The sequence below is a fragment of the Wyeomyia smithii genome, chromosome 1 (assembly GCF_029784165.1).
Source record: "Wyeomyia smithii strain HCP4-BCI-WySm-NY-G18 chromosome 1, ASM2978416v1, whole genome shotgun sequence".
Lineage (NCBI taxonomy): Eukaryota > Metazoa > Arthropoda > Insecta > Diptera > Culicidae > Wyeomyia > Wyeomyia smithii.
Window position 1 is genome coordinate 29,125,022 of NC_073694.1, and position 16,559 is coordinate 29,141,580.

A 16,559-nucleotide genomic window follows, 5' to 3' on the forward strand; every position below is an offset into this window, starting at 1 on the left:
CACGGCGTGAAAAAGCCTTTTTTGCGAAATTGTCAGTTCCTTTTGGAAACTTTCCAATATGTCTTTTAGCTTTTATCACCTTTCGCTAGCCTAGAGCTCCACCGTGTGCACACCTTCTTGTTGTCATGCCTCATAAAAAATTCTAAGTGATTATGATACGGAAAACAGGAAAGATTGTTGAAAACGACACGGATTTGAAGAGAGAATGGACGAAAATATGTAAGAAAGATGGCGTTGAGTTCTAAATGCGGATATTTAGTTAAGGAGAGAAAGTTGAATCAATCCTATTCCCGCGGAGAGAAATCAGTTTTTACATTGAAAAATGACATTCAAACTCTTATACGCAGCAACCGCATTCATAAATGGCACAAACTATATTGCATGTTGAAGATCAATCTGTTCTCTAACTGCTTTCATCGTTAGAAATTTCAAGTATAGTTGTTAAACTGTTATCAAAGTAATCTGTTGAAGAAACACGAAGGCCCTACGATCTTCTGGCCGGATCTAGCTTGGTGCTAGTATTCAAATTATGTCCTGGAGTGATACGAAGCCAACGGGTTCACTTTCGTTGCCAAGGACATGAACATCGGTAAACTAGGTAATTTTTTACAGTGTTTTTCTGTGTTGCAATTTGATATGGGACACCATTTACTGCTATTCAGTGTTCAATTTTGACATTTGTTAATTCTGCGATTGTCAATCGTAAGTGATCAATTTCACTCCGTTCAAAGGGAAAATAATGAGCATGTAGAACATTGGTACATTTTAATATATTTATGACAGTACTACACTGCCGCTATTAGCATAGAGCAATTCCACAAAAAACGCCCAATCAGTTCAATCGACCATTTTTGTTTTGGCTGAAACTTTGCATAGATGTTTCTATAGACAAAAGATTCCATTTTGTGCTATTTGTTTAATTTTTTGGAATACGACTCATTTTTGAAAAGCTATTTTAAAATGCTTTTGTGGGAAGGTATTGATGGTTACGAATATTTTTGGGACTAAAACTGTTTGTTTGATCGGTCTTCGGCAAAGTTGTAGATAATAATTTTGTCTTTTCGAAAAAATATATACACTATAAAAAAAAATATTTTTTTTTTTGTGAAAAGCAGTTAAAATATTCTCTATATATTATTAAAATCGGGGGTAAACTTTTTCAAGTAACTTAATCATTATTTTGTATTATATGATAGATTCATTGACACAATTATACAAAACAACGTTGAATCTATTGGATCGATGCTTTATATGAAGAGCAATTAAACTTTAAGCTTCATTGAAAATTAGTTCAAAGCTAATAAAAACCTAGATCTGTTATGCTAATAATCAGGATGTAGTACATTAAGAGAACAAAAAAAATCGAGGTTATGTTTTGCATTGGAATTTTTGTTTACTTTTAACGAAATTGATTATAACGAAACACAAGTAAATTGCACAACAATATAGCACATAACGTATCGAATTAATTTGCACTGAAACGTGGCTGATTAGATGCATTAAATTGCTTGGCGCAGAAATCAATTGACGGTATTTGCTAAAACCGTTGATGATGGTGCATTCAATTTGCATACAGACACATTTTTATTAAGAGGTTAGATCATTTCTGCACCAATGTTCGTGTACAGAATTTCAATTAGTTCACGGTTCCTGTTGGAGTTTCTTTTTTCATCTACCATTTATTTGACACGGCACAAATCTGTTGGAGTTGTCTGCTATGGAAGCAAAGTCAGTATGTTTGCAGTTTAGTTAGTTACTTTTATATTCCATACTTCCATTTACTTTCAAAACATGAAATCTACAACCCACAATCTTAATAATAATGTAACTAATAACCCTTCCAATAAGAATAAGAATATTATGAATTGTGCCATTAAAACGTTGTTATTTGCACGTCGTCGTGCATGTCGTAAAAAATTATAAAACTGTAACAATAACGACGCAGTTGAAATGGTTGAGCAGCAAGCTTTTTTCGAACTAAATTTCTATTTTTAACAACGGCTTTAACCCGTTAACATTCAAGTTTATTAAGCAGCCAATGTGTGCAGCAGGGGAAGCGAAAATAAAACGAATTGGAAATATGATACAGATTTGGAAAAATAAACCGCATCCCGACGGAATGCGGTATATTTTTCCAAATCTGTAACGTATTTTTAGTTCGCTTATTTTTTGCTTCCCCTGCTTCAAACATTGCACATCAGACGGTCCCTATATAAGAGAGTGGCCAAAATTACCAAAATGCGAATTTTATATTCAGGATGTTTTGAGCACATGATTTTGTAGTATTTTATCTATATTTTCATAATTTTCGAATGAAATCTTGATACAGAAAACAGTTCATGTTGAAAAATACCTTCAAAGTTACCTATTTCAGAAACGGAGAAAAATAGTTTTTCTGAATATTTAGGAATATATAAAAACCTACTAAAGCTATCATGATATGTTCACATATGATTGAAAGCTTATTAAATTAGTTTCTTAAAACAGGATGGGTAATGGATTTCAGCCCTACAGAGTCAATCGCAGGCCATATTGAAAATATGCGTAATTTTCCTAATTTTGACCATCAAAAACATTAAATGTAAGCACGTGTAAGCACAGCACCTGATAGTGTGTCTGAGAGCCCTACTTGTGCCCTTCAAGAATGTGTATTAAAAGTTTGCGGAAAATTTGCGTTTTGGTAGAAAAAGATGATTAAAAATTTTCCATTTTTTTGCTTTTTTTGAATTTTTGGGTGATTTATCAAAAAAGTTTTTTGTATATTATAGCAATTTGGTTCAAAACACACTAAAAAAACGTGAAATTATTAGAATAATTGGTTTATTAGAATATACGTTGTTGAAAACATATGTTAAAAGTTTGAGTAAAATTTGCGTTTTTGTAGAAAAAGATAATTTAAAAATTTTAATTTTTCACGTAATTTTTTGGAGTTTTACGGGACTTATCAACGTATGTCATAGCAAGGATCATACGAGGTCATAAGAGGAAGTTAATAATATCGATTTAGTGAGTTTTTCATACAACCTAGAACAGAAAATGTTATAAATGATTGCATTGAATTGATCAAGCACCGTTTTAAAACAGTTTTTTACAAACAAGACCATAGGAAACTGTATCAACATTTGGTGGCTCTACAATCGAGATTTGCTAAATCGTTTAGTCTTCAGTAGTTTTGTTTTAATTGATCAGATTTACAACTTTGCTGAAGAAACCATATCTCTTGGATGATCCTATCAAAAGTTAGATTGCGCCATCTCTGCGGACAAATCGTGAACTAACTCTCAAAGCCATAGAAAGCGTTTTACTATTATGTGCATCTTTGCTGAAAACAGTAATCGTTTGTCTCGTTCCACTAACGAGTTATTTACGTTTATTCGAAAACACAAGACATTTGCCTCAGTTTACGTGGTTTATAGACAGCCCCTTGTCAGTACAAAACTTTTTTTATATGTCATAATCATCTGCAGTGGAAAACCAACAATTTGGCACAAAAAATGAATTTTAGCCGGAAATTTCAATTTTCCGAACATTGTGCATTGGCTGCTTAATCAACAAACTTTTACTAAGATTTCTTAGATTTAGAATTATTACTTGACTCCTTCCCGGAGTCAAATTTACACCACAGTACTATTAGCAGCATCGAAATTTCTAGCTGAATAACGGTTCCTCTTGATAGGTTTCAAAATCTTACAACGCAGTTTCCGATCGACAGTTTCACTCCGATGAATGGCTTGAAGCTTTCGGATCGTTGTCAATTTTTCCTTATACCGTTTGATAACGCGCCATAAGGTATTTCTGGGCAATTTCAGCTGTTTAGCTAGCCTAGATTCAGGCCACAATGAATTTTCCAAATAACTGTGTACAATTTTTTCCCCTTCTTTCCACTGATTGTTAACACTGAAGTCAAAGGCGCTAAGAACTTCCAAATCCATCCACCAGAAGCGTCCAATATGAGCAAAAGTTCGTTTCAATTCTAAATGATGCAAGCTTTGTGCCATTTTACTGATTTTCTTCGAATTTAAAAAAAAAAAACAGTTTTAAGCATATCAGTAGAATGATATCAAATATCGAAAAAATAAAAAAAAAGCCATTGAGTTCTACTATCAAATTCAAAAGTAAATAATAAATGTACTCGTCCACAGGTACGTATTTCGAACTACGAGTTGTAGTCTTCATCAGTGCATATGTGGACTGGTGAAGAGCATGCTAAGTTAGTAGGCACGTGACAATTTTAAGCAAACAATTCTGAAAGTTTTTTTTGGTCAGGTAGTAAATTACGTGGTTGTTTGTGTACTGTACCATGTTTCAGGTTTTTGGGGAGGAAACTGAATAGCCATGAAGAATGATTAACTACGTCTTTGTTAAGGAGCGTGGATGAATGTTGTTTATAAATTTCTAAACTTTCAGCTAAGTCTAATTTCCATAAATTATTAACGGGGCGAAGCAGGTGAATGTTATCCGAAGTCAATGGATATTCTTCGTAAAAAAAATTCAGCCACTTTTGATTCTAAAAGGTGTGGTGAATATATTTTTGAAACTTTACATGCTTCTGTAACCTCTGCAGATTTTTTTTGAAACGTATCTCTAGATTTAGTTTAGTTTGTTCAATGCATGCTTGTCTTTTGTCGTCAGAAAATCTCTAGAATGCAGGAGAACATCTTGCACTGCGAAAACAACTGCTCTCACACTAAAAAGCAAATCAACGCACATGCTGAAATCTCTCTCTTGCGAGACAATGAACTATGGTGTAGTTTCTCACACGTATGGACATTACGCACAATAATTACACAGCGGAGCTATCTGCGGTGCTTTTTGCAGTTTGTTTTTTTGAGCATGGCTGAAGAGGAAAAGAGATTGGGAGAAAAAAATACTTTCTTTACTGATGTCGTATTCGTTTTCGCGGTGTCAAGGACTACACTTTTGCCCGGAAGATTGTTTTTCTCACTTTCCGGACTACACGCCAGTGGACACTGTAGTGTACTTCTGCTTATTCTTCGTAGAGTGATTCACCTCTCTTGTTTCTATCAGATGTGGGGTGAGGTGGAAGTGTGTTTGTCTCTCTTTCAGTGATTGGGACACTTTGGAGTGCAGAAAAAAGCAGTGCGGTGAAAGCATCGCTACACGCAGGCACATACTGAAAGAGAAGTACGCGGTGAATTTTTCCCCCGCTCTTTCCACATACTGAGGAGAATGCAAGCATGGTTCAATGTAAACCATATCGCAAATTCCCGCTTTGTTCCGGGTATCAATGGAGTCCCAAGTAGATCCCAATATGAGTTGGGTATTCCTACTAGTGAAGCCATTATCCATCCCATTTTTTTTTAATTTTGAACGAAGTTGACGTCATATTCAACAGCTAACCTTTTTCAGATCTTTAGTTATTGGGATGTGTGTGTGTGGAAATTCCACTATAACCATTTTGTCTGGCGATTTCGAGAATATATTCCAATGCCTTTTGTTTTAGCTTTACTGAGAGATAAAGTTGCTAAAGATGCCATTTTATACTGAAAGGAATGGCTTGAAGTGCTAGGTATTACCCGTTTTGTATTCGTGGGTTTTCTGACTACAACTACGTCCAGAAAAGGGAGTCTGTTGTTCAGTTATTTTTTTATTGTGAAATTTATATTTTTATGGGTGTTATTAAGGGATATGAAAAAGGTTTTGAGATCCAACCTTTCTAAAATACAAAACATTTCTATCACATACCATTATCTGGTAAGAGGTTTTTCTTCTCCAATATATTTTCTATTGTTGCCATGAAAAACTACAGATGGATAGAAACGAGATAGCGGATTTCCCATTGGCGTCCCTTAAGTTTGTTTATAAAATTCACCACGAAATGTGAAATAATTTTCTTTCATGCAAAGACGTGTTAGCTCTAAAAAACTGTCGACTTTCTTTTTCCAAGTGTTACCACAATAGTGGGAAAAAAGCCAGTCTTCTTAAAGATTTAGGATTTTATTCACTTCAATGCTAGGGAATAAAGCCGTTACGTCGAATTTACGGATTAACAGATCGACATAGAAATTTCTTGGGCATAGCTTAGAACCCTTTCCCTACCCATTTAGCCAATTCTTCTGTGGGAGCCTCTACTGCTAAGATGATTTCTCTCATTTAATTACTAGGTTTGTGAATTTTAGGAAGACCTTTTTCTATTCTTGGAAGGACTGATTTTGCATAACCCAATGTGGTTTTGCATTCTTCAACTGTAGTTTTGACACGTTTTACAATACCATCGGGAGGGTTATTTCGCAGTTGCCAAAAAATTAATAATGGTCTATCTATTATTAATTTTTTGTTCATCATTACGGTATAGTTTTCTTTTGTCTGCTTTTAGAGAGAAAACTCTCTTTTTTAGATGTAATTTTTGTCATTATATCTGACGAATTTTGATGAAGTAGAAGCATGCTAATAATTTTGAAAAAAGGCATACTTTACCAATTTGTGCAGAAGAAAGTTTGCAACTATTCATTACCGCTTCAATGTCAAAGATCAATTGTTCAATATTTGGTCGTAAAAACTTTGGCTAGTTGAGACCCATACTCAGAAGTTCTCGCGGTTTTTTTCGGATGCAGAACAGCATGGATATTTGGCAGAACACCTCCCTGGACAATAGTGAAGCTAAAAACATAACTGCTGATGGCACTGGTTGATACTGGGTTTTTTATCTCTAGCAGCGTTTTCTACCAATTTAAACATTTCTGCAGCAAGCTACTTTATTACAGCCACCAGATACTCAAGCATCAACATGCGTAATTTCCATTACACAACAGATTTTGAATTAGACCTCCCGAGAATCAAAGCTCAATACGAGATAAAACGAACTTTGACTTTGTTTCCGTTGCCACGGCCAGACAAGGTAATTTGCAAATTCGATTGAAGGGAATATCAAAGTGACGGTTAGTAAAACTGCTACCTGTAGGGAAATTGGGGGTAAAATTAACAGAGGTGGTAAAATCCATAGATCATTGCACACAAAAAATAACCTTACTATTGACGTAGAACTACGTTTTTCGTTAGCCTACCACATAGGGATGTAAATAGGAAAACTATTAACGAAAAGGGGACGAAATATGTCCCTTTTTAAATGCTTATAAATCGGTTTGTTTTCAACCGATTTCCTTCATTTTTGCAGCAATTGTTTGAAAAATTATACACGCATCCACCCAAATGTAGAATATTGTTGATTGATTATGCAAACTATTGTACTACTGATAATTGTCAAGCCTTGTCAAAACGACAATTACGTCCTCTGATTGGTCACTCGCTGCCTTTCCCGAAAAAGGTCGACTGAATAGTATAACTAGTTAGCTGCAGTAGCGGGTTGCGCCAGTACACAAATCACAGAAGGTACACAGCAGCAGCGAGGTAGCACCAAACGTCTCGATTTGCCAGTTAAGGGCTTCGGCCTTCTGCCCGAAATAAAGTTTTGCTTTATCTTGGCAACAGCACATTCTGTGCTGAATCCATGAAAACACAATCTGTCGCGGCCGTCTTATTTACTGAATGCGGAAACAGCTTTTACAGAGCTTGAACAGCGAAATGCCTTTCTCAAGGCGAATATTCAAGTAATTGAAGATCAATAGTTTTTGGCAATAACACAATCATGCTGTGCTGGGTTCTAGCAATCAAATTCTGTTGCGGTGAAAAAAAATTACTTTATTTATTTACCCAATCTTCCCCACTGTTGGGGCAGCACAGAGGCTGCGATCAGCACAACCGATTTTAATGTCGTTTTCGTTTTCGCGGTGTAGCTAAACTCAAACGAAACTTTTGACACCGAAAATGTTTTATTTGATTTTTCGTGCTACCCTTTTTCTGTCTCTCCCTACACTTTTTCTGTCACTGATGACACCCGAAAAAAGCAGAGTGTGCTGTAGGAAGTTACCAACACATTCACACGTATGTGTCAAAACTGGTTTGTTTTGGTTTTCGTTCCACGTGGTAAAGTGTCAGGTAAATTTTTTCTCAGCACATTTGCGAGATGGACATATGAAATGGAAACGAGACAAAATGACGAATGCGATAATGACCAAAACAAAACGAATTGACAGCTATCTCATTATAACGCATACCAATGCAATGACACTGAAAATGTCTTATTAGAAGCTGCAAAGTATAGCACGGAAAAAGGGTAGCTACACCGCGAAAACGAAAACGACATAAGCAACAAACTGTTTGAACGCATTTTCAAAGGCAGTTAATTCGACTATGCAGAACTGATATGAAGTCGATTCTATCCATCAGCATGGAGAGAATTTCGTCGTCTCCCAGCTGCTTAGTTGCAACATGATGCAACACGCAACAGCGAGCAAACGAAATCGCTTGCTTGATTACAAGCCGTAATACGAAACGGGTTAAAATAGTTGCGTGTGTAAGAGCACCATCGGTGTTGTTTCGCTGTGTACAAAAATCAATAAAACTGAACAGAAAGGCGTATTTCGTAGCAACCTTCGGTTATAAAAGAGTGTTTCTGGTAAAATCAGCTACTACATTTATTAGTCGGAGATATCAGCACTCAGTAACAGCGGATTGCAGTGGATAGCAGCGGGTTGCGCCTGTGGCTGCCTTTAAATCAAACAAATCACTTGCCCGGTGGTTGGTCACCATATCTCAGGAGCAGCGCGGTTATTCTAGCTTTTCAGCGTGTGTCTTCAGACTGCCGTTATTGCCCCACTACTGGGCAGCATAAAGGTTGCCATCAGCAAATTCAATTTTGAGCAGTAAAATGCCTTTCTCAAGGCAAACAAACAAATATTTGAAGGTTAATAATTTTTTGACAACTCAAGCGAGCAATCAGTGCTGGATAGTAATTTAAATTTAAATCTGTAGCAGCCGTCTATTTCACAGAATGTGAAACAGCTTTTACAGCTCGTGTTTTCAGTGTCTTTGTTCCCCCACTGTTGAGTAAGCACAAAGCAAGCATTAGTAGATTTTATGACTCATTAATGAAACACCTACAATAATGCATTTGTTAATAGTGTGCGTAGTTCTACGTCAGTTATGCGGTCGTGTCTTGGATACAACCTCCTACTTTTTTATATTTCACACGGGTTTGTTTACAAGATGTTAGAAATTTTTCATATTTACCGAGTGAAAATGAACGATACGAGTTCGAAAAAGATCGAACAACTCCCCGACTATGCGAAGTCGTTACTACCAGGCAATAATGCAATTTTTACAACACACTTTCGCATTTTCACTCGAGCCGAAAATTTTACAAGTCCATGTAAACAAATCCGCGACCACTGTCAAATCTCAGTCAAACAACGAAAATGATACACAAAAACAAAAGACACGTTCACATTCGTGTTAATGATGTTATTTTTGGTTCACATGAAATAACCTTTGTTTAGTGAAAAGCAGTTTCTCGTAAGGACTTTTGTGCATATATCTGTACCCAAACTACTAACCACCAGAAATCATTAAAGGTTAGTAATTGTTTGATTGATTTTTTCAATATTTTTGAGTATTTCCAATAACACGTACTGTGCGGGTAAAATGGACAGCCCATAGTGATGGTAGAAAAATTGTGCAAATTTCCATTCAAAATTATAGATGCTTTGTGTTTATATCGGAAAACGCAAAATTAAACTTGGACCGAAGAACAGATGGCTAAACGTTCCGTTGCATGCGGCATGTTCATAAAACAAGCTTCCACCTTTTCCCAGTTTCTTGCAGATAAGGTCATATATTATTGTTTTATTTCTACGACAACCGGTAAAAATTGAGCTGTAGGTGAATGCATAACTGTATCACGTGTAATCGAACAACATTTTGCTACCAGTAAAGCGGTAATTAACGTTCACGTCCGAAGGTCCAAGGTTCATATTACCACCTCTCTATGTTCATTTTATCCACACGTGTCCATTTTACCTCCAAAAACTTTTTAAAAAAGCTCAATAAAATATCGAAATACTATATGAGAGTATCTCTACCAATTTTTTGCATCAATCATTAGTTGCTCAGTAAATGTGCGCGATCAACTCATGGTTTTAGTGTTTAATTGTGGAGAAAATTGGAAAATAGCTCAGGGTGTCCATTTTATCACTCCTTTCCCTATGGTGAAAAACCCGTGTAATTATTATAATACCCACGGAGAAGACTAACACAACAAGTAGGGCTGCGCGGAGTAGATGATAGAATGAGGGAATTCGAAAAAGAGGGCGACCTCGCTGCGTACTGTTGGTAGGTATACAAACGAACGTTGTGCGCAAAGTGTATTAGCAAAGTGAATAACATGCATATCGTGAACAAGGAACTGAAGACAAGCAGCAAAACAGCCAAGTTCAGACTTTCGTACGTTCGTAGAAAATGCAATAGTTCGAAGCAATTTGTTTCATTCCTTCTACCAAAGTATAAAAAACAATCGGTCCTTCTCAAAGCCACTAACACTTTCTGGGAGTAATACTGAATTTTCTTACCTAGCAAATTATGAAATATGTGACCGCACATTTCTTCCATATATTCCAAGTTACTTAACAATAGAACGATAATCTCTCTACTCCTTAACAAAAGGGAAAAAAAGTCACCGAAACTGTCGGAATAAGATGAAACAAATCGTTTTCGCTTGTATACACGGACTGATTAAGCCGATAAACCCGTTACACTAATCGTTTTCAGTCGTTATATAAACATATTCCAAGTGATTCAAAAAAAAAAGGCGCGCTAAAAGTCCTTGAAACAGAGTTGTTTCTCCTTAAAAGCGATCATATTTTGACTGCCGACCTAGTTTGAATTTCGTATATCGAAATTTGTATATTGTTATGATTTAGTAATGTATTGCACAAGTTAAACCGCCGAGTGTCATCATTATGACTTCACCATTGGCGCTTCGTAGCGCCCCAAATTCATTCAATTGAAGTAGTTATTGTGATCACCTACTAAAACATATTTAGTTTTCTCATCCAATCTGTCGTCTACAAGGTTCCTCCCCCACTGAGAGTTTGCTTATAAACTATTTTATCTTCATGCGTCGTCTGTGTTGGATTGGTTGAATTATAATCAAATTTACTATGAATTTTCACGTCTTTACTATAACGATAATGTTTCGATACATGGTTTCATTAACTATTTAACAAAAACCAGCAAAAAGTGTGAAACAGCAATAGCATTATAAAATTGTACTAAAAGATGTGTATAACTTGCAAAAAATTGGGGGTTGCGGTTGATTACCATCATGGAGGGGAGATTTTAGAATATTCAGAGCAACTGAAAAATTGGAAAAAAGCTTAATTAATCCACCTAGCGGTCAGACTCAGCCTTTTTCATTCAAACTTATTATTTGTAAAAATAGATTTACATGAATGCTTAAATCCAATAAATGTTCATCCACTCTTTGGGTTCTAAAATATTGATGTTGTAATTAAAGTATAAAATATGAAATTTGACGTAATGTTAGTACTTAAGAAATAGCGAAATAAAAGCAATGACTCTTAATTTCGAACAATTTAATCACGAGCGATGCCGTGAACGTTCAGATAGTACGATACCACATTTAAATCATGTTGAGGCCATATATATTGATCGAAGCAGGTAAAGTGTTGAATAGTCTTTGAATTTCTTTTCTTTCTAAAACTTTTAAACAGCATATCAAATTGATATGAAGTTTGTTATTTGTAAGTTTGAGAGATGACTCATTTGTATGACACTAGTTATGTTCAAATAAGTCGTGTAATACTTGAGATAATAGACTTTCGTTGTTTAACAAATTAAAACATAACGCTTGCTTAAGTTTGATTACAATCAAATGAAAAGGTAACGTATGAGGCAGCCAAACTTTGAAACCACGTGTTCCATCATAAGTCATCAGTTAACCCTTAACTAGCCCGTTCATCTGATATCAATAGTGTTAAAATCTGTTGTGTAGTTCCTAAGATAATGAAGTTTCGTGATTTTCACATTTCGATACATTACAGACGAAGTTACAGTCCGATTACTGCAAAATTCAATAGGGTGTTATGAGGTAGGTAGACCTTTTATTTGATACTAATTCTGTGGAAATCGGGTCAACCATCTCTGAGAAATATGAGTGAGTCCAAGTAAGTTGTCTTGGAATATGTTTCTTTTCATAGCTGGATTTCACATTTTTAAACATAACAGGCAAAGTAATAATCCGTTTGTAGAAAAAATCATTAGGGTCTTCTGAGGCAACAAGACCTTTCATATGACACTAATTTTAAAAAAATCGGGCCAGCCATCTCTGAGAAACATGAGTGAGATTAAATAGTCTCCAGAACACGTTTCTTTCCATAACTTCTGAATCACATGTTCAATCTTCATAAAATTCAAAAGATAAGGGTTTTTAAGGGTAGCCCGATCATTTGAAACTAATTTTAATCAAATCAGATGTGTGGTTTCTGAGATATTGATGTTTCGTGATTTTTACACTTTGATACATAACCTCTAAACTAGAAATCAGATTACAATAAAATTCAATAGGGTCTTATAGGGCAACTAGACCTTTCATTTGCAATTAATTTCATTGAAATCTGTTCGGTCAGACCATCTCTGAGAATAGTGAGTGCGAAAAAAGGTGCACATACACACGTACACACCCACACACAAACATATACACCTATACATGCTTATATGCAGAAAATGCTCGATTCGTCTAACTGAGTCGAGTAGTATATGACATTCGGCCATTTGGATCACTTTTCTACCTTTTAATTAGCCAGTGATCGTTAGGAGGAAGTCAATATGTTTACTTTCATTATGTGATTTCACATTTTCATGAACAACGGACAAAGTTACAATCCGATTGTAATGAAATTCAATAGCAATTTATGGGGCAACTAGACCTTTTATTTGACACTAATTTTGTGAAAATCGGTTCAGCCATCTCTGAGAAAAATGAGTGAGTTTAAACAACCTCAGGATAACTTTTCTTTACATAACTTTTGAACCATATGTTCAATCATTACGAAATTTAATTGTTAAGGGTTCTGGAGACAGCCCAATCATTTGAAACCAATTTTATTAAAATCGGTTATGTGGTTTCTGAGATATTGATGTTTCGTGATTTTTACATTTTGATACATAACCTCTAAACTAAAAATCCGATTACAATGAAATTCAATAGCAACCTATGGCGCAACTAGACCTTTCATTTGCAATTAATTTTATGAAAATCGGTCCAGCCATCTCTGAGAAAAGTGAGTGAGAAAAAAAAGTTGCACATACATACACACACACATACACACACACATACACACATACATACATACATACAGAAAATGCTCAGTTCGTCGAAAGGGGTCGAGTGGTATATGACATTCGGCCATTGGGACCACTTTTATACCTTTGGTTTTTCCAGTGATTGCTATACCTTTCTAGAAGAAAGGCAAAAACTATTTTGTCTGACAACTTGATTGTTATTCAAATGAAAATGGAGGATATAATCATTTTTCTTTGTTTACAAAAATGTTCTATGTCAACGATATGCTTTGAGTTCGTAGCTTTCCACTTTCCGGAAGCAACACAACTTTTTTGTTGGTTGAAAACTAGAAACAGCCTTCCTACGCTTTGAATGCCTTGATGTTTGTTCCATAAACTGCTCTAATGATGATAGGTATTTTGCTATAATGTAGGACACTACCTTTTAGAGTTTATATGTTAATTCATCCCTTCAAAATTTCCGAATATTCAGCATGTACAACCGAGTTTCAGTAGTTATTCATTGATATTTCGATAAAATTTTACCTAAACGTTCCTTGAAGTTTGACAGCTTCTCAATCAGGCGAAAAAAAGTTGGCAGCAAAATCGACTGTCTGTTTCACAATTTAAAGTGTGTTTTGCAAGGAAAATAACGATAAATTTCGTTGAAAATACAAGAGCTGATTACAGGATTATTACAAGAGCTGATTACAGGTTTTGAAGCACAATAAGTTACACTATTTTACGTTGTATTTATGTCTGTATTGATTGCAATATTGTAGGTAGAATCGGTAGAGTAAAATTTATTTGACGAATAGACGGCGCTACATTTGCTTGTCTAGTGTAGTTCATTGAATATGATACATAAAAATTAGAACCCGACCTGAAACCTCTTATGTTGGATGACATTTATTTAAAGTTCAAAGGTTATCTAACGATCTCTCACCTAAACATTAGTTAAATTTATCCGTTTTTGAGCATTTCAAGAATGAAAAACTACGCTACGGCTACGGACAGGACAGTCCAGACCCTACCGGCTGTAACCTAATTGTGATCAAACAAAAGCTCCACTAGCAGCAGCCATTCATCATTGGCAAAGATTAGCCACAAAAGGATTAACGAACTCGTTAGACCATCGTGGCAGCCGTAATCTCACCGGCAAGAGACGGCAAGGCACGGGCGAATTGTTCGCCCGTAAAGCTCTCGTAACAGCATCCTGCGAGTTGTAGGTCAAGTCCCGCATTTACGAGTGTTCATTCCGTTTCTTGTTATGCACTGCGGCTACAAAACCGTTTCGGGTTTTGTAGTTCGCGCTATGTAGGCCACTACTACAGAAAAAGCCGAACAGAGAAGCGAGCACTCGCGAAACGAAATCGGGCTACTCTCGGGCCTCAAACCGAACAAGAGCTGACCCAATTTGCACAGAAATTCACCAGGACTTCGCAGCGGGATGAAGGCTCGCCACCTCTCCACAGAGCCCAATCCCGACAGCTACCAAACATTCGGTGAGTGGCAAACGTTCGAAACATGGTTAACCTTTTCGATTGTGAAGGAACCAAGCTGTCTGGAGGAACCAGCTTCAGCGTCTCCGAGTTACCCAAAAGCCGTGAGTTCTGAGTTACTTATGGGAATTTAACCAACAAGCAAAAATAAGAAGGATACATTAATACAAAGCTTTGATCCTTCTTCCCACGACTGAAACTAACCTTTGCAGTGGCTTTGGGACTACATTTTTAAGCTCCATCTCTTTGTTGGCGGCGTTGTTCTTCTCGGCGGTATCGCTGTGACTGCCGCCCCCGACGTTTCCTGGGCCCCCGAGGGTTCGACCCACAGGTAGCGTGGCCATGTTATCACTACTTTCCACGTCCACCGTGGCCACCTTCATTTCACCGGTGACCATCGCGGCCGAAGTCTCCGTGTAATCCTTTTTTCGGATGCGAGGGGTGAAACCTAACTCGAGGTTCTGGCACTGATTTTCACACTGACAAACCGGACAGACGAATTTTCAACTCTTGAGTAACACTTTTCCGCTTTTCACGGAGACGACATTTTGTTGTATCACGACGACGATTGGTTTTTCGAGGATAATGCAATGTTCGCTGCACTGACACCACTTTTCGCACTGATTTTTCTCTTCAAATGAAAGCTGGTTAGTAAATGCTGCAAGAATTTCGGCTCACTTTTAATTTTTCCTCCCCGAAAAAAAGCGTAAAAATGTCGCCTTTTTTTCCTCGTCCGTAGGTTCAAGCGCCTTCACACAGCGAGAGTGCCTGCGGGATTCCACTGTTCAACAGATTCGAGACGAGCGAGTGGCATCGGCCAGTGTGCAGAAAGCCTCCGGGAGCGGGAGACAACAATTCGAAAACAAATTCCCTAAAAGGAAGTGTGCAAAAACGCGCGGGAGCGATGAGAACCACTCTGAGAGAAGGATGCTGCGCGCACGACAGGGGCTGGATGCTGGCTGGCACTGAGTTACCCGCGCCCTTTGCCGGAAGCTTTCCGCACACAAAACAACCACTCCCCATCCGAGCAGAGGAGCACAGGAACCGAGGAAATCTCTTCGATTTTTTGTTTCTTCTCTGTTCGATGGGTTTTTGCTTCCCTTCTGGGGTGGGGTCCGTAATGGGACGGCACTCAGAAAAGAATCCCGCAGGACGTGTGTGAAAAACCACTTTCCTCTAGGCTAGTTATGGCATCTGTTATCAAACAGTTTTCATTCACTACGAACGGTAGCACTGAGTCCTAGACACGGGACAAGGCTAGCGTTTTGCAATCAATTTTCCCTCGAAATGAGCGATTTTTGTCTTCCCAGTAGCACTTTTTGCAGGTGTAAAGTAGCAAATTTGAGAGTAAAATTTTCTTTGTCCGCTCGCGGGTTCCATGGGTTTGGCTCGGTGCAAAAGTCTGCTAACTGCTTTAAATTTCCTTCACTTCACGATGGAATTAACTGAACCTTGCAGAATAGGATACCTTGCTAAAAAATTTAAAAGAAAAACTAATGCTCGCGGCACTGTCCTAGCAGGACACAACGACGATGGCGTAAATCCGAAAACGATGTGAACTGCAAATCGCCCGAATGTAGACTGAGATATCGGCTGGAATCTGCGATCAGAACTCGTGGGGTGGCCACAGCGCTAGCGACGGCAGCAGCAGCAGCAGGAATCTCGTGAGTGACTTTTGCGCTGCTTGCTCGCTGCTAGGAGGTTGTTTCTCAGCGTTCGTCTTATTTTTGTTATTATTATTTTCCTCCTTTCTTCACAGTGATAAAACTTACACAAGGGGACGTGTGCTGGATTGTTACATTCGTTCGACCAGCCAGGCGGGGTGCGACGTGATTAGAGGAGGAAACTGCATAGCCGCTCTGGGCTGGGGTGTTGGGAGTAGAGACTAACTCAATACAA

At 37.3% G+C, this 16,559-nt stretch overlaps 1 protein-coding gene across 11 annotated transcripts in view; it reads right to left on the reverse strand.

Moving 5' to 3' along the window:
* The window catches only part of LOC129721463 (proton channel OtopLc), a 163,728-nt gene that overhangs the window by 30,870 nt on the left and 116,299 nt on the right, over window positions 1–16,559 (reverse strand). For 2 of the 11 annotated variants that reach the window (XM_055674125.1, XM_055674098.1), the window contains exons 1-2: window positions 16,129–16,263; window positions 14,865–15,318 (exon numbers count right to left, since the gene is read on the reverse strand). The exons of 7 other annotated variants lie outside the window; for them this stretch is intronic. In XM_055674125.1, coding sequence (XP_055530100.1) covers window positions 14,865–15,058 — 194 coding nt within the window. In that variant the 5' untranslated portion in view covers window positions 15,059–15,318; window positions 16,129–16,263. Of the gene's footprint in view, window positions 1–14,864; window positions 15,319–16,111; window positions 16,264–16,559 lie in introns of those variants that run through there. 2 more of the 11 variants (XM_055674108.1, XM_055674116.1) reach the window with 2 other exon arrangements.